Raw genomic sequence first — 17,891 nt, forward strand, 5'->3', positions numbered from 1 at the left:
TTCCCCATTTTATTATTTGTCTGTTTCGGTATTTTTTAATGAATTTCAATTTCAGGGGAAATAATTCATAATTTGGACCTATCCTTTGGACCAGCACATTCCTTGCAAGAGCATTTAAGCCTAAAATAAATCAGTTATTAGGATTACAGAGTGAAAAAGTCTGGTGGGCTGAAAAGTTTCATCATTCAGATTTTATGGAGACTTCACAGGAAATTATTGTTTGAGAAACGCTCTGAAAATCATTGCTATTAAAAGCCTTATACATAATTAAGCTTCTGATCCCCTTTCAGCCCCTTTGCTACGGGTACTCCCAAGACTATATAACATTGTTCTTTCTTTTCATTCACCACCTCAAGGATCTAATCCATTTTAGTGGTGTTAACCATTGCCATCATGTTGAACAATTTCCAGATGTATGCTTGAGCTTGAGTCATTCACCAAAGCCCCAGGCCTAAATCCTTTGCTAATTGCATAAACTCTTCACCTGGCTGTCTCCCAAAGACCACGCATCAATGCAAAGAAACTCACTACCATCCACAATTTCACATTCCTGATTACCGTCCTCTCCCAACTCACCCTTTGGGTAAATAGCATCACCATCACCGTTCTTCCACACCCAGGCTGAGTTAGTTCTTGGTCACTCATTTCTTTTAATCCCCACTCCACTTAGCAGAGCAGTATTTGTGTCCTAATTTGAGGATGTAGATGCAATCTGAAAACCAAAGAAAATGTCAGTGGTTATGAGTGATGCTCAGGAGAAGCAATAAATTGCCTAGGGATAAATGTGCCTCGTTTCACAGGGACAAAACTAAACATTTATCATAGACAGTCTCAGGGACAGAGCCCTTTCTCTTTTCCCCAGCCTAGTGCTCATGCCCCAAATCAAAATAAACTACTAACGGATTTCCCCATATGTGACATACTCCTGTTTCCATTTATTGCGGTAGTAGCAGTACTGGTCATGGTTTAGTAGTAGTATTTTCCAATCAATTCCTCCTCTGCAGAAAAGGAGAGTAACAGGGGAATAACAGTACCGAACTCAAGGAGTCATTATGATTGTTAAATATCCATAGTGTTTAGCACAGTCCTTGGTACCCAATAAGTATTAGTTGCTATTACTTTTCCTGTTATTGTTAACAGAATATATTCACCTATTATGATTATTTCACTTTGATTTATACCAATTAAGCTCCACAAAACACCTAGTTTACTCTTTGGTAAAATCTTACAGAAGACTGTGAGATTTTTATAAGATAAAATGCACATTGTTCATCTTGGGAATTAAAATTTGATGGTTGTAAAATCTTTTTTTTTTTTTAAGATTTTATTTATTTATTTGACAGAGATCACAAGTAGGTAGACAGGCAGGCAGAGAGAGAGAGGAGAAAGCAGGCTCCCTGCCAAGCAGAGAGGCCGATGCGGGACTCGATCCCAGGACCCTGAGATCATGACCTGAGCCGAAGGCAGAGGCTCAACCCACTTAGCCACCCAGGCGCCCCAATGGTTGTAAAATCTTAAGTTATTTTGCTGAGCCTCCAATTCCTTACTTTAAATAGGAATAACATTAGGTTCCAGGTTGATAGGAGGTTAAAACTAATGTATATCAACAACACCTGGGAGGCTGTAACGGTCTATATACAATTTAGTTGTTTTCATCTGTGCTATAGGCTTTGCCTTAGGGCGCACAGGCTGACGAAAACAAAGAAACAGGGCCAAAGAATCCTTGGCCACCACCCCAGGACCTTGATTCTACTAGGCACTGAGCCATATACCGGTTTTGATGACTCCAAAATATCGACTCAGTTCAACTAGTCACAAATTCCCTGAGGCATCAGGCCTTCTAATGTTAGAAGCCATTTAGGAAAGCACTTTGCACAGAAAGATGCTTTCCTTAGTTCCTTATCCTCAGGTGAAAGTGATCTACTGGGCAGCCTCCCTGGCAGATATAATGGCCCAATTATCTCATGAAGCGGCCCTCACATCCGCTGCTGTGTTCTGCATGTGTTACCCTCCCTAGGAGCCACTTACTACCATTTTCCTGTCTGTTCCTGAGAACTAGGACCCTCTCGAAAGCACAACAAATTCCAACTACAGACCCCCTCTTCTATCTGTGTCTGCTGAGATTATTTCAGAAGTCTTTTCCTGCTGTGCATCTCCATAGTCCTTGGCTATTGCCTCAAGTACAAGTCACTCTCCTCTATTACTTTCATTTACTCATGTTCATGCTGCTACTGGATTTTTCCACCCTGATCCAACCACTTCCTCCTGTTCCTTGACCTCCAGAATCATGTTCTCTGAAGCACCTGTGGTGGTACATGTTCTTCTTTGCCCAACACCCCTTCCTCCACACCTTCCAGTAATAAGCGCACCCACCCTAGCAACAGGGTGACCAAAAATTGACCCAGAAATGATCATGCTACTAAGTCAGACTAGTCTGGGTATCTCCGTGGGATTATTCTGACAGAACTTCCAAGTTACCATGTTCTCTGCCATGTAAATAAATTCCAATTACAACAGGGAAAGAATGAAGCAAGCTGAAAAAAAAGATAGAAAAAAGGAGATGTGTTGAGAGTCCTGATGAGGTCAAATTCCCAGTTCTAGTTTCTAAGATCCACAATGCACTCCAATTCCTGAAGATTTTTTTTCCAGTCTGTTAACTTTTAGCCCAATATATCTACTTTTCAGTCACTTGCAACTAAACAAATTATAACTAATATAAACCATCTCATTATAAATAAACTCCCCTCATCTTCACCTGTTAGACCAAACATTCCCTTCACCACTTGCTTTGACTGTATCATAGCCCTCTCCTCAAACCACCAATCTTCTTCAGCTCTCTTAGGACCTTCCTCTTCAATTACAGAGCCACCCTACTCCTGAAAAACCCCTGCTTCTTCAGCCATCTTTCCCTCCACACTTATTGCCTTTAGTCTCCCCATTCATTCATTCATTCATTCAGAAAAGGAATCTGGCTCCCAGTCTTCCTTGCACTGCTTCTCCTGATCTCATCACCCATGTGGGAGAACCTCCACTCTCGGATCCATGACTGCCTTGTCTCTACTGACCTTTACTCCTTCCTTTCAGTGTGAAAACTGGTGTCCCCTCCTACGTAAATGTAATTCTGTACCTATGTTCTGGTGGATCCCAAACCACAGAGACCTCAGTCCCTTCCCACCTCTTCCCATTGCCCCAGTGTCTTCAACCTCTCCCTCTCATCCCTCCTTCTTGTCATCTAAACATGTGTAACTGCCACATCATTCAAAAGCAAACACAAAACCTACCTGGATCCTTTATTCCTCTTGAGGTACATACCTTGCTCTCTCTTCCTCTTCAAAGCTAAACTTCTTGGAAGCATGTACACTCTTGTTTCCCTATCTTCACTTTGCACCACTCTGTGAAACTGATCTCCCTTCTCCCAGAGAAGCTTTGACTCAGGCCCTTGATGTTGTTAAATAAGGCAAAATTAAATAAAGTGAAATAAGTTATAGCTTAAAGGAGAGAAAGTCTATCTTGGGCCCCTTAAGCTTCTAGAGGCAGAAGATTACAGTCCTAACCCTAGCAGGACACAGGGTGGTTTAGATGGGTCACAGACTTTCATAACCATTACCAGCCAGCTCTCCCTCAACCCCCTCCAAGTGTGATGTGTCATCTCCTGCTAGTCTTTCCTACTAATAACAACACAGCATTATGAATTTTGCTTATTGTTTCCACAGCAGTAAAAATTATACTCGAGGAAATTATATAATTTCCAACTATTAATGGAGTGAATTTGTTTCCTCATAGAAATATAATTTCTTCCTTACATCTGAATGCAACTTTATATTTTAAATATTTACTGTAAATCATATAACAATGGCATGTAAACAGATCAATGACCTGCTTTTAAAAAAAAAAAAAAGTGCTGTGTTTCCATCAGGGCAGGACTATCCTCTGGAATGATTAAGGTTGACAGTCATTTCTCCCTACAAGTTCAACCTTTTCCTGCTAAGTGAAGCTCCTGGAGGAGCACTTACATGAAACAAGAAAGGGTTTGGCAAACAGATTACCAGCCCCGTGACTTGGGGCAAATTATTTAACCTCTCTGAGCCTCAGTTTCCCTGTTAAAATTAAAATAATAACACCTATTTCATAGGGTTTTCATGAAGACTAAATGCTCTAACCCATGTGAAAGCAAAATACCTGTAACGTAGTAGGCATGCAACAAATAGTTCCTCATCCTTCATCCTCCTGGCATCTAGGAGAGGTGGAAATGCAACAGTCCCACTTCACCCTCGCTTCTATCGGTCCCAGAGTGGGACATACCTGAGCAACCAGTCTGCTTGAAACAAGCCTTCAGAAACCCAAGGACCTTGGTAAGACAAAGTTCCCCATACCGTGACCCACTCTGAGAGGATTCAATGGCAGTCACCGCTCCTTACAAACTCCTTAAGAGGCCAATTCTAAAAAGAAAGTTAAAATTAGAATAGATTCCCTGCTTTCCCCTAAAAGACCATGAGAATAATTCCACCATATACTGGAACACTCTCCACCTTGGTATCCTCCAGAAGCAAACCTCCAGTGTCATCCATTGTCACCATCTTCTCTTTCCCCACATGATTCTGCTCATCCCTTTGCTGACTTAAACTAAAAGCCATGCCCCTAGCCCCTAAACCCTTCTACTTTATCCCCTGGGACCCCAGCTGTGTCAACTGCCAAATCCTCTGCACGTTCCACTGCTTTCTGTATATTTTCTTCACCCTCTTATGCCGAAACCCGGCTACAGCTCTGACTGAAAACTGAAAGCTGCTTTCCTTAGTGCCTTGTCAAGAGGTGGCTGTTTCTTCCCTCCTGCTCCTCACATACCACCAGGGGTGGAGTGGGTGTTTTTCATGATCCTTATGGCTGATGACAGTTTTCCTCCCTCGCTCAAAAACCCCAGCTCTTCTGGAAGCCCATGCCCTCCAACTATACCACCCACTATCCCCCTGTGGTAATCATCTGCTAAATTCTCTGACTCCTCTTCATTTATGTCAGACGTTAGCACCTGGCTCATTCCCTGGCTCCCTTCCCATTCTACTCCTCCAGTCATTCTTGGTGACTGAACATCCATGTAAAGCGTGTGTCAAGCATCCTAGCCTCCTGGTGCCTTAACTCCCCATTTCCAATGCATTCCTCCTCCATCCACCTCAGCACTCCCTCCCTCCATCATGCCTGGCCAATGACTGCACAACATCTGAACTCACTCCCAGCATCCAACTCCCTGACTACTTCCTTCTTAACCAACTAGTTCCACTCCAGCCATCTTCAACCCCATGGGCACCCCCCCATTCAGAGGCCCTAGCACTGTTTCTCTGCATCTGTCAGAGAACTGGCAAGGAATAGAGGCATGTTCAGATGGGTTTAATTGGAGAGGGTTTGACGAAGTGCCACTTCACAGAGGAGTGGGCAGGTAGAGGGAATGAACGAGAGATAGGGAAGCTTCTGATGACTGGGGTGTGGAAAGCCATTACCACCAACAGCCTGAAGAGGCCAGGGAGAGAATGAGCTCACTGAGCCCAGGGAGAGCCAAACAGTGAGAGAAAGGTTACATGACAAGGGCTAGACCACAGGAAAACACAGACACTCCAGAAACAGTAAAGCAACGAGGAATCAGGGACAATAAATCCCCAAAACTCTCCTCTGACTTTTTGACCAGTGCCTTCCCTTGGCCGAAGTCTACTAGAAGTCAGAGGGCAAGAAAGCCTCAGGGATGCAGTCTGCAAAGGTTTGCCTTTCACAGCAGGAAAGGGTGGACTGCGGGCTGGAAAGTGATAGAGGATGGGACACAACCACCCCTCACAGTGTTCACTTCATTAGCCCTGCCCTTATCTGCAAACATCCTCAACATCCTTGTCCCTCTGCCACACGGACCTTGCAAAACCCAGCTTTCTGCCTTCTCCACACCTGGATCCAAGCAGGGGGTGTGGCTGCAGACAAGTCTCACTTTGAATTTATGTCCACAAGTCTCAAGGAGCCTCTGCTATCTGATTATGTTCCCCCAATCCATTCACCCTCCCACAGTTTGACCCCATCCTCTCTTCAAACCTCATCCCCACTCCTGATGACTACATTTCATATTTTACTGAGAAAGCAGAAGGGATCAGAAGTTGCACAAAATACAACTGAATTATCATAGACTTAAATGCAAAAACTAAAACTGTAAGGTTCTTAGAAAAAACGAGTAAATCTGTCATCTTGCGTTAAATAATTTCTTTTTAAGATTTTATATATTTATTGGAGAGAGAGAGTGGAGTAAGAGGGAGACCAAAAGCAGGGGTGGGGCAGCAAAGGCAGAGGAAGAAGCAGGCTCCCCACTGAGCCGATAGCCCATGCCATCCAGGGACTCTGAGATCTTGACCCAAGCAGGAGGCAGACACTTAACTGCTTAACCGACTGAGCCACCCAGGAGCCCATAAGCAATGATTTCTTAGTACACAAAGAGCAAATGATAAAAGAGAACACAGATCAATTGGGCTTCACCAAAATTAAAAACTTCGGTGCTTCAAAGAACACCATCAAGAAAACAGAAAGACAAACACACGAGGAGAAAATGTTTTCAAATCAGGTTATCTGAAAAGGGACTCGTATCTAGAATATATCTTAAAAACTCATAACTTAATCAATTAAAAAATAATAACCCAGAATATAGCAAAGGATTTGAAGAAACATTTCTCCAAAGATATACAAATGGCTAGCAAGCACATGAAATGGCTAAGAATCAACAGCATTAATAGAGAAATGCACGTCTAAGACATAATAAGAAGCAACCTTAAACCACTGGGAGGGATAAAATTACTCGATAGAAAAATAACAAATAGTGGCAAGGTTGAGTAAAGACTAGAACCCCCAGACATTGCTAGTGGGATGGTAAAATGGTGCAGCGCCTTTGGAAATCAGTCTGACACTTCCTCAAAAATTAAAACATAAAGTTGCCATGTGACCAGCAACTCTAGATAGACACCCAAAACAAAAGTCCCTATAAAACCTATACACTAATGCTCACAGCAGCATTACTCACAGTCACCAAAAGGGAAAAACAAACCGAATGTCTATGAACTGATAAATGAATAAATAATATGTGATATATCCATACACTATTATTTTGCCCATAAAAAGAAACGAAATACTGATACATGCTACAACATGGCTGAGCCTCAACACCCGCATTTATCTTAAGTGAAAGAAGCCAGTCAGAAAAGACCACAGTTCTATGTATGTGAAATGTCAGAATAGGCAAATCTAGAGAGGCACTAAGATGAGCGGTTGCCAAGGACTGCCAAGTCCGTGAGGGAAAATGGAGAGTGAGTGGTAACGTGTACAAGATTTTTTTGGAGGGTGATAAAAAGCTCTAAAGTTAGAATATGGGGATGGCTGCACAACTTTGTTAATGTTCTAAAAACCACCAAATTGTACACTTGAAATAGGTGAACTATGTGATAAAAGTTATAAAAATTTTAAAATTTTAACTTAAAATTTTAAAATGTGTTTTCAGAAAATACAGTTGAGGGGCTCATGGGTGGCTCATCGTTAAGCCTCTGCCTTCAGCTCAGGTCATGATCCCAGGGTCCTGGGATTGAGCGCCGCATCAGGCTCCCTGCTTGGTGGGAAGCCTGCTTCTCCCTCTCCCACTCTGCCTGCTTGTGTTCCCTCCGTTGACGTGTCTCTCTCTGTCAAATAAACAAATAAAATCTTTACCAAAAAAAAAAAAAAAATACAGTTGAATCCTAAGAGACAGAATGCCTAAATCAGTCATAGAAGTCAGCAAAGGTTTCAAAGAGATCACACATGAATGAGACTTGAAGGCTCAGTGGGAGCAGGCTGGGTCTATGAAGAGGATAGGAGAGAACATTCCAGACAGAAGCAGCAGCAGACACAAAGTTGGGGGGAGCATGGGAAGAGAGCATGATCTAGAGGTGTGGGGTCGGAAATAAATGCTCACACTGAGATTGGGTTTGAGCCTGTCTGTGTAGGCAAAGGTCAAATCATGAAGGGCTGTTTAGTACTCCTAGCTATCCATGAAGGAAAAGGAAAACCATCAAAAATTTTTGAACCTGTTAGATGCATCATTCTAATGTAAAAACTGAAAGGTGATTTGGAGGTAAGTGAAACTAGTAATCACTTGACCAGAAAGGAGAACAGTAACAACAGCTAAAATGTAGAGAGCCCGAACTCTCTACTAAGCACTTTCCCGGAATCATCTCATGTAATTCCAGGCACTTTTTTTTTTTTTTTAAAGATTTTATTTATTTTATCTGACAGACAGATACCACAAGTAGGCAGAGAGGCAGGCAGAGAGAGAGAGGAGGAAGCAGGCTCCCTGCTGAGCAGAGAGTCTGATGCGGGGCTCAATCCCAGGACCCTGGGATCATGACCTGAGCCGAAGGCAGAGGCTTTAACCCACTGAGCCACCCAGGTGCCCCAATTCCAGGCACTTTTAACTACAAGTGCCTTTTCTTTATAAATGATAGCTGTATGGTTTGGTCCCTTGCCTCCTTAAGGTCTTCAGGCAACTGTAACCTCCCCATGCTTTCCCTATTCCCTTTACTTTATTTTTCTCCAAGACCCTCATCTCAACTTAACCTGTTTCACTTTTTAAATCCTGTTTAAAGATCCTCTCCCCTCTCTAGAATGAAAGCTCCTAAGAACAGATTCATTTGTATTTTCCATTCAGTTCTGTATCCCCAATTTCCTAGCATATGGGTAGATGCTCAATATTTTTTGAATAAATGAATACATAAATAAATGAGGAAATCGAGTCTCTCAGATGAAGTAACTTGTCTACCGCCATTCAGGTAATAAGTGGCAGAATTCTGACTCAAAAACCCATCATCTTAAACCACTCAGCAATTCAACAAAGTTGTCAAGAATTTTGTAGCCGAAAGATAAGTCTCCTCCTGAGGCTGTAGCAGTGGTAAGGAGGAAAAGGAATAGAATTACCTGAATGTGATAATAGTTTGGATATGGAAGGATGCTGAAAGGTATCAATCCAGGATGACTGTGGTTTCTGGATTTGGCAAACAGGTAGAGTGGTGCAATTTAAGAGAAAGAACACAAAGGAGTTTTGGTTTGGGTAGAAGATGAAAGAGGAAGATCTGTCTTTTCCACAAACCTTTTGTACCATCTCTCTAGATTACTAAGAAATGTTAATAAGTATCAAGCAAGTAAACCCAAACAAATTCTGAATGTCTTCAGTGAGAGGCAGGGAGGGATGGGGATGTAGGTGGGACCGAACAGAAACTATTAATTAAAAAAAAAAAAACAAAACTAGTTCAAGCTTTCAATAAATGTTTTTTTAAGTCCCCAACAGTGTTTAAAATAACTCTGAAGTTAATATTTAAGATACTAAAACTGAAGAAGTCACCTTACCCTTGTGTAGTGAGACTGTAGTCCCATGTTTTGATTACCGTGGTGGTGGCTGTGGCTTACAAGAAGTGACAAGCTATATGAAAGCAAGCACTGACACCCAAGCCCAGAGGGCCCGGAGGGCGGGAAGGCAATGCTTTCGGCCATGCACGCCACAGCACGTGGCCATTCTCGACCCGCCGCGGACTCAGCCTGTTAACTAGGCGCAGAAAGCTCGCGCCTCAAACGACTGCCAACCTCCATCCTGTAGCAGAGCAGTGGGCGTGCCGCTCTGATTCCTTACCCAGGAGAGGCCGTGGGCCGACGGCCTCCGGTCCCCAGGCGGCGCTGTGGGCTCGCAGGGGCGACCCCGGCACGAGCGAGCGCCGTCTCCCCGGTGCGCATGCTCACCCCCGCTCTGGGCTTGCTTTTTTTTTTTTCTTTTTTTTTTTTTCCGGGCGGCCCCGGCGGCTGCGTACTGGCTGTGGGATGGGAAGTGAAGCCCCAGCGAGCGGCAGCGGCAGGGCTGTGAGGATCAGCCAGGGGGAGGCGGCGGCGGTAGCTAGTCGGTGAGCAGCTGGAAAGAGCGGAGCCGGGGAGGAGCACCTGCAGGCACGGGCGGTGGCTTCACCATGGCGATTCGCAAGAAAAGCACTAAGAGCCCCCCGGTCCTGAGCCACGAATTCATCCTGCAGAATCACGCGGACATCGTCTCCTGTGTGGCGATGGTCTTCCTTCTGGGGCTCATGTTCGAGGTGAGTCCGCCCCGCGCCCCAACCGCCCCGTCGCTCCCTCCTCGGGCTGCCAGCCTTGGCCCCTCGGCCCAGGACCGCGGGGGACCGGACGGGGAGGGGGAGGTACCGGCCCCCCGGACTCCAAGGTGGAGGCCTGCCCTGCCCTGCAGTGCCCCGCGCCGGCTTCGGGCTGCCGAGCCCCGGCAGGCCTGGCCGCCGCCCTCAGGACCGGGGGCCGCCGCGTCGCCCCCTTAGCCACCGCGCACACCCCGCCCCCGCCCCCGCCCCCGTCCCCTCCCGTCGGCGGAGCAGCGCAGTTCCTGGTTCCCGCGAAGGGTTACGTGGCAGCCGGCGAGGGGCCGGCGGGCGGCGGAGGCGGCCCCTGCGTTGCCGAGCTGGCCCCGGGCGGGCGAGTGGTCGGCCCTGGGGGGCAAGTGCGTCCGGCGGGCGAGGACTGGAGATGAGTGGAGGCCAGGCCTGGCGGTGGGCCGGGGGCCGGGGGCCGGGGGCGCCTGTAGGACCGAGTTTGGGATGAACGCGAAACCGACGGAACCGGGCGTTCGCTCCCTATTTGAAGGGCGGTGGCCCGGGGCAGCGAGTGATCGCCACGAGTTCGGCACACTGAGGCACACCCGATTGTTTTCATGCTTCTCTCCCGAACTGGTATTATTGCCACTTGCCGAACTTTTTGCCGTGCTTTTGCTTTTCCCTTGAACAAGGTCTGATCCGTAAATCTCGCTTCTGAACAGCAGTGCCAAGAAGCCGAGTGATTTTCTTTTTGTTTCGTGAAGTATGAGAGGATGGAAATGTCAGGAGTGTGTAAATTCTCTTCCCACATATCTAGTATTTTGATGACTTATTTAACAGCTGTTGAATGTGGGTAATAAACTTTGCAAGGTGAACGTGTATATAACATCCTACGGTTTTCTTTCCCTCGCTCCTCAGTACACACGCCCCATTCCTTATCTTCTTTAACTTCTAAATTTTTCTGTATAGACGCTATGCCCCATTAAATACACTAATTATTTTACTTATGAATTGTTTGTCTCTCTCCTCCTGGAATATAACCTCAGTGAGCGCAGAAACTGAGGTTTTATTACGCTGTTTCCAGTGCCCAGAATAGCACCTGGGACATAGTAGGTGCTTAAAAAGTATTTGTTGGATAAATGACATTAAAAATTCTTGAGAAAAACTAGAATGAGACTGCCAGTGACAGCTGAATACGGTTTTTTATGAATAAGATGAATAAAATTTTTAAGTGGAGTCCACGTGGGTTTTATAAATGTTATTAGATAACTTTAAAATTTTAGTTTACTTTTGCTTCTCTTCTGATAGGCTTTTCTGGATCTACACAGATGTTTTTATTCCTGACAGTGCCATTTATTCCACTTAGCCCACTGCTAAGGGGGCAGTAGGTGTGATGGAACGGAAGGTAGAAGAAGGAAACTAACATATGTCCCAGCTTTTAGGCTGGCCCTGTGCTACTTACCTATCAGGTGACCCAAGTCTAAGCCTCAGTTTTTCAACCTAAGGAAATAACAGCACCTGTGGTATTCTCACAGCCATTGTTAGGTTACAAGGATCAGATAATATGGTGTGACTGCATCTCATGGTTGTTTAAAGTACTATATGAGTGTATCATATTAAAAGTGCAATTCTGAACATTTGTACTCACTTTCTGAGTTTTATGTTTTTATATACTTTCTATTTTGATAGTAGAAGTAATACCTTTGTATGTACAGTATATTCAACAATTTTATAAAACTTGTCATAACCCATCTCCGTACGGTAATTCCTGACTCTAAAAATCTAATCTAAGAATAATAATATTACCGGCAGGGTATATTTACAATGCTTTGAGTGAAATGGAAAATGGAATATTAATCAGAAATCCCAACACTTAGAAATGGTATAACTGCTTTTTTGTAAAAGATTTCACAGTCTCTTACCACATTTCTAGGGAAGTTCACCACCTATACTTTGCCTCACATATCAATGATTTTTTTTTTTTTTTTTAAGATTTTATTTCAAGTTGGGGAGGGGGTGGCCACAGGGAGAAGCAGAGGGAGAAGGCAAGCTGACTTTCTGCTGAACGTGGAGCCTTCCAAGGGGCTCAGTCTCACAACCCTGAGATCTTGACATGAGCCAAAATCAAAGGACTAAATGACGGAGCCATCCAGCCGCCCCATGTCAGTGATTTTTTTATAATAGAGAGTGGATTTTTATTTCTGTGTAAATCTATAAAATTTATAAATCTAAATAGACACAACAAAGATCTAAATAGAAGCTTTTAGTTCAAAAGAGAATGTAAGATATGGAAGAGGGAAGTTTATGCAAGTTGTATGTTTTTCTTACCACATGTTAAAGTTTTAGGATTTGAGTGCATGTTATATACATATCAGGAAAAATTGACAAAGTTAGTTTGGCTGTTTGAGTTTTAAAATAATTGCTGCTGAATCTCAAAATTAACAGAACTATAGAATTACAGTATTTGTTTTAGAATAATAGAGAATTTGATGTTTTTGCAGTAGAACTTAGGCCTTTTGTGTAAATATATTGAGGAAATGTTGGAGGATTTATGGAGAAATTGATGGAGTGATAACAGATACTATATTACTAACTAAAATGAAAAATCAATATAAATATACTGTAGACGTATAGACGTTGTAGCTAAAGGGGCCGGGTTCAAGTTAGGGCTCCGCAGCTTGCTCCCTGGGTGACCTAGGGCAGATCATTTTAACTTCTCAGAACTTGTTTCCTTTCTGTAAAACAGGGCTCATTGGGTTACTTGGAGAATTAAATTAACTAATGTGTATCATGGCTTTAGTTCAGTGCTTGGTTTACAGGAGCCATGCCATAAATAGTAGCTATTATTATTCATTAGATATTTATCAAAGTTGAAAATAGAAGACAGCATTTTTCGGTGAAAAAAGTGTCCCATGGTTAGCTTCTAAAGAGATTCTATGGAAAAAGGTTGATTTAAAAAAAAAAAAAAAGGGTAGTCTGTTTTGGAAAAATCTAAGTTTGATTTCCAAGAAACTTCATGTTATCAAGAATTGATTGTAAATTTTGAAATCATGGTTTTAATTACAGTCAGTATCTGTCCACATAATACAAATCATGGTCTTTGGTTAATGGCTTCATATTTGAGTTGGGAAAATTTGAACAGTTGAAAAATAAAAGGGTGTTTGGGAATCCAGGTGAGGATAAGAGGAGTGAGAAGTTAGGGGTTTCCAAGAGGAATATTTTCTTCTGGAAGGGAGCTTCTTTGCAGGAGTCTAGGTGGTTTGTGCCGTGCCGATTTGGGGGAACAAATCTTGGAACCATTTTGGAGGGTTTGGGGGGTTTTTTTGTATTTTTAAGAATGACTCATCTTAATGCTCACATTTTCTTTCCATCTCATTTTTTAAGAACATAATTTTATTTAAACTTAAAATGATGGGGAAGTAGAATGTGATATTCAGAAATTGTCTTTATCTTTCAGGCATATAGTCAATGTAGTAAATCACACCTGCCTCTAACAAGTACAATATAATGTGAACAAGAAAAAAATAGCAACCCCAAACTGGTAACCTCTTGATTAAGGAAACATTAGGATATTCATGATATTACATACAATGTAGAATTAGATAATTCCTTAGAGTTTGTGGAGACTGCTTAAGATGTATCTGAGTAAGTTTCCTTCTTTTCTTCTAAATGGAAAGCAGTGTTATCAATGTCCAAAACTGTCATAAACTCAGTTATTTTTACTTTTGAGTGTATTATATATTTCTGCAGCTTATTTTATTCCAAACTAATTTGTCTTCCTATTAATTGATTGTAATATTAGTTTAAAGTAATGCTGGCTGTAGTGTGAGGCTTTGGGAGGCCTGGAAATGGCTAGTAGCATAATTTTTCTATAAATTTTTTGGGGTGTGTAGGTTGTATTTTTCCTCTTGCTGTACTTAATGACACATGCTAAAGTAGCTGGAGGCCAGATTTTAATTTTATTTGGAAACCTACCATAAAACTATAATCTAATTTTTGTTGCTTTTGGCATTTGATATTAAATGTATCTTTGAAGAATTTCACTTGTCATTTGTAAAGGACTCCTGAGAAGTTTTCTTAGCTACAGTAATGGTGACCTCATATTCTAAACTAGAAACAGGTATATAGAGAAACTATGTATGTGTTGATATATGTGGAATCTGAATAAAGATATCAAAAAATGAAGTTTGGTCATCAGTCAGCTTTATTAAAAATAGTCACATGAAAGCAGTGTTGCCATGGAAACTCATGCCATTATTCTGCTCTGATGCATTCATGTGAAAGACCCAAATGGCAGTACCAGAACTCTTACTGGCCTTTTCTATGCAGGTGACCTTTCTGTATCTGCAACGGTTAAGCAACTCACTTTAGTGGCCATACAATGGACTTTATCACGTAGGCTTGCATTGTTTCCAGATTCTGAATTCCAGTATAGCAGAGCTCAGCCATGACCTACATGTCGCTTCACCTCCTTCATTCTGCTGCTCATGTGCTGACTGTCCACCTAGTCTAAGCTTTTATGGTGCATTGACCCCCTCATTGCTTTGCTCTCTCCCTGCAGACTTTAACTACTTGTCCACACTCCCCAGGCCTCAGCTCCCTTTCCCTCTTGGTCTTTTCTCCATATTAGCCCTGTAAATATCCAACTGTGGATTCAGCCCGCCCTCTGCCTTTTCTGTGCTTCTGCATTTGTGGATTGCTAAAGGTTGCCAGAGAAAGTCGTACACTTGTGCTGATAAATTATATTACAAATCAAAAGTTTCTAATCTCAGACATCAGTAACACCCAGTGATCTTTTTTACTTTTCTCTGGCCAGCTCCTTCCCTATAGGAATGAAATAAATACTCATCTTTCAAGTCCCTAATTATACTTAACAGATGGCTTTGCTTTTTTTTCTCTGCCACAAGAAAAATAAGAATTTACTAGATGTGCGTTTCTTCACTTTTCCTGCCTTTTGAATCTGTCTTATCCATTACTGCCTTCTTCCCCATTTAAGAAGAAAACTTCAAGATTAACTTCTAGCTCTACCCTTACGTTTTATTTCCTACCAGATCTTTCTATCCATTACCCCCTTAAATGTTTAATTTCTTCCTTTTCCCTGGCATCTTCCTGATTGCCCCCACATACGCTCAGTCTCATAAAAACAACATAAATCTTGATCTGGCATCCATCACTGGATACCACTTTGTTTCTGTTGTGTTCTTCAGTCTGTGGTGTGGTTTTTACTCTCACTGCTTCATAGGAATCACTCAAGCCATGACCGCTGATGGCTTCTTAAAATGTCCAGTCCATTGTACTCTTTCCTGCCCAGTGTCTTTTGAAATTTCGACTTTATTAACCACTCCTTTTTGAAATGTTTCCGTCTTGGCCTTGGGGGCATCAAGCTGTCTTCATTCTCTTTCTGCCTGTCTGATCATTTCTTCTTATTTTGCCACAGGCTTTTCTCTGCCCACTCCACAGTTGTGATGTTGTCCTACTTCTCTGCAAACACAATGCTGTCTCCATAGATGATTTATGTACCCCCACAGTTTCAACTACCTACTATAAGTAGAGACTCCCAAGTCTTAAAGCAAGAATCTCCCTGCAGAGTGCCAGGCTTAGGCTTATCTGCCTCTTTCCGCCCAAATATCTCACAGAAATCTAAGTCCATCTAAAATTCAGTTTTTTTCTCTTTTCCCCAAAAGCTGCTGCTCCTCCTGTATTCCACATTTTTATTAATAGTATTACTTTTCACCCCATTGTTCAAGATGTTAAGTATCCACACATAATCTTTGATTCTTCCCTCTCACTCCCACACCTTATTCTGCCTCAAAAGTATTGTCTCTGTCCCACTACCACTGCCTTAGTTCAGGCCTTACTGTTTCATGTGGCTCTTACATAAGTCTTATATTTGACTTGTGTACTTACTCCAGTTTATGTCTTATGTAGTATTTAATTAACAGAATCGATCATGGGTCAGGCCCCATGCTATGCTCTAAACATACAGTGAAGAAGCAGGCATGGTCCTAGCTCTTACGGAGCTTACTTTCTAATGATTGTGACAGAAATTAGTGATATTATCACACCGAGAGTATGTGTTTTCTAAAAAAGGAACACAATTGTTAATCTCACAAAGGCTTTCTTGAAAAGGTGTGATCGAACTGAGATCTGAAGGGGGAAGGTTTTCAACAGGGTTTCAGATAGAATCACATGTGCATAGACCCTGTAATGGAAGGAATCCAGGAGGCAGTGATCTGAGTCAAGAGTGGAGAGGCAGAGGGGAAGGGTGGTGGATTACCGTATGGGCCACATTAAAGATGTTGTTCCTCGGGTGCCTGGGTTTCTCAGTCAGTTGAGCGTCTGACTCTTGATTTTGGCTCAGGTCATGATCTCGGGGTTGTGGGATCGAGCCCCACATTGGGCTCTGCACTCAGCCAGGAGTCTGCTTAAGATTCTTTCTCTCTCTCTCTGCCCCCTCCACTCGTGCTCTCTGAGTAAGTGAACAAATAAATAGGTAAGTAAATAAATAAATGAATAAGTAAAATCTTTAAAAAAAAAAAAAAGATTTTATTTTTTATTCTAGGAAGAATGGGAATCCAGAGAAGAATTTTTAGGGTGGAGGTGGGGAATGGATGGGCATGCAGAAAGGTGTTAACATGGTCAGAAGCTGATTCTGGTTGCAGTGTGGAGAATGGATTTGAGGGGGCTTGAAAGACCACCTAGTAAGTGTATCCATGATCTTTCCAAAAAGCACAAATGAACTTCCCCCACCTCCTAATTGTCTAGTTGTGTCAAAATAAATCTAAAGTATTTAGTCCAACAAACAAGGCCCTTTCTAGCACTTGAGAAGTTTTCTAGGCTTTTCTACCGCTTACTGATGTGCATCCATGCCGGGCCTCTGTTTGCTGCTATTTAACCTTTGTGCTTTCTGTTCTTCTACCCAAGCTGCCCTCACCATCCCTTCTTACGAGCTTAGGGAACTTCTGTTTTCCAAAAAGAAGCAGTTCCACACTGTATCCTCCAAGAAGCTTTTCCAGAACATGCCTCATTCCCCACCCCAGGAAAAAAACAAAAACAAAAAAATAATCATTGTTTATCATGAATACCCTTTGGCTTACAATATTATAGAATACCTGATTCTATAATATTATAACAATATGTTTACCCATCTTCCTGACCCAACTGAGCTACAGGTGGTCAGGGATTATATCGTTCGTCTTTGTTATTCATTCTTGTCTAGCACATTACCTGGTGCCCATAAATATTGAGTAAGCATTCCATTTTTCTGTTCTGACCACTTTACTTTTACCAATAATCAGGTCAGTTAAATATTTATTGACCACTTAACTGTCCCAGGTGTGTGAGAGATAAACGCACCCACACCACAGACCCCACCTTTGAACCATATTTGTGGTGGTAACCGTGCTTCCTTTTCTTTGTTAATTTGCATTTCAATTTTTTTTTATAGGAACTTTGTTCATTGTATAGGTCTAGAGTAGAGACTCTTCGTCAAATCTCTGTTTACTGAAACTAAAGAGTGTCTCTTTTGAATTCTTAAAGTTAGGAGTAACACACACTCATCTAAACCGCAGCACTCCCAGGCTCAACCCCTAGGTGATCAGGAATTCAGTTATGCCTGTCACAGTGCTTTGAGAACTAGGGTGCCCTCGATTCTTATATTTGGGGACAGCGCTTACAGTGTTTTCCTCCCTTGATCTGCTATTTGGGATAAGGTCACAAACTGACTTGATCTTTTTTTTTTTTTTTTTTTTTTTTTTTTTTTTTTTTTTT

General features: G+C 42.4%; 1 protein-coding gene across 3 annotated transcripts in view; it reads left to right on the plus strand.

The window, feature by feature from the left end:
• The first annotated feature begins 9,821 nt into the window (after positions 1-9,821).
• LOC111156808 (translocation associated membrane protein 1) overlaps positions 9,822-17,891 on the plus strand; it is a 30,687-nt gene continuing 22,617 nt past the window's right edge. Inside the window, exons 1-2 of one of the 3 annotated variants that reach the window (XM_022517884.1) lie at positions 9,829-10,115; positions 11,488-11,509. In XM_022517884.1, the coding sequence (XP_022373592.1) occupies positions 9,993-10,115; positions 11,488-11,509 (145 nt within the window). In that variant the 5' untranslated portion in view covers positions 9,829-9,992. Of the gene's footprint in view, positions 10,138-11,487; positions 11,510-12,788; positions 12,811-17,891 lie in introns of all 3 variants that reach the window. The other 2 variants (XM_022517883.1, XM_022517882.1) reach the window with 2 other exon arrangements.

This window comes from Enhydra lutris, unplaced genomic scaffold (assembly GCF_002288905.1).
Source record: "Enhydra lutris kenyoni isolate GAN:26980312 unplaced genomic scaffold, ASM228890v2 scaffoldscaffold49, whole genome shotgun sequence".
Taxonomy (NCBI): domain Eukaryota; kingdom Metazoa; phylum Chordata; class Mammalia; order Carnivora; family Mustelidae; genus Enhydra; species Enhydra lutris.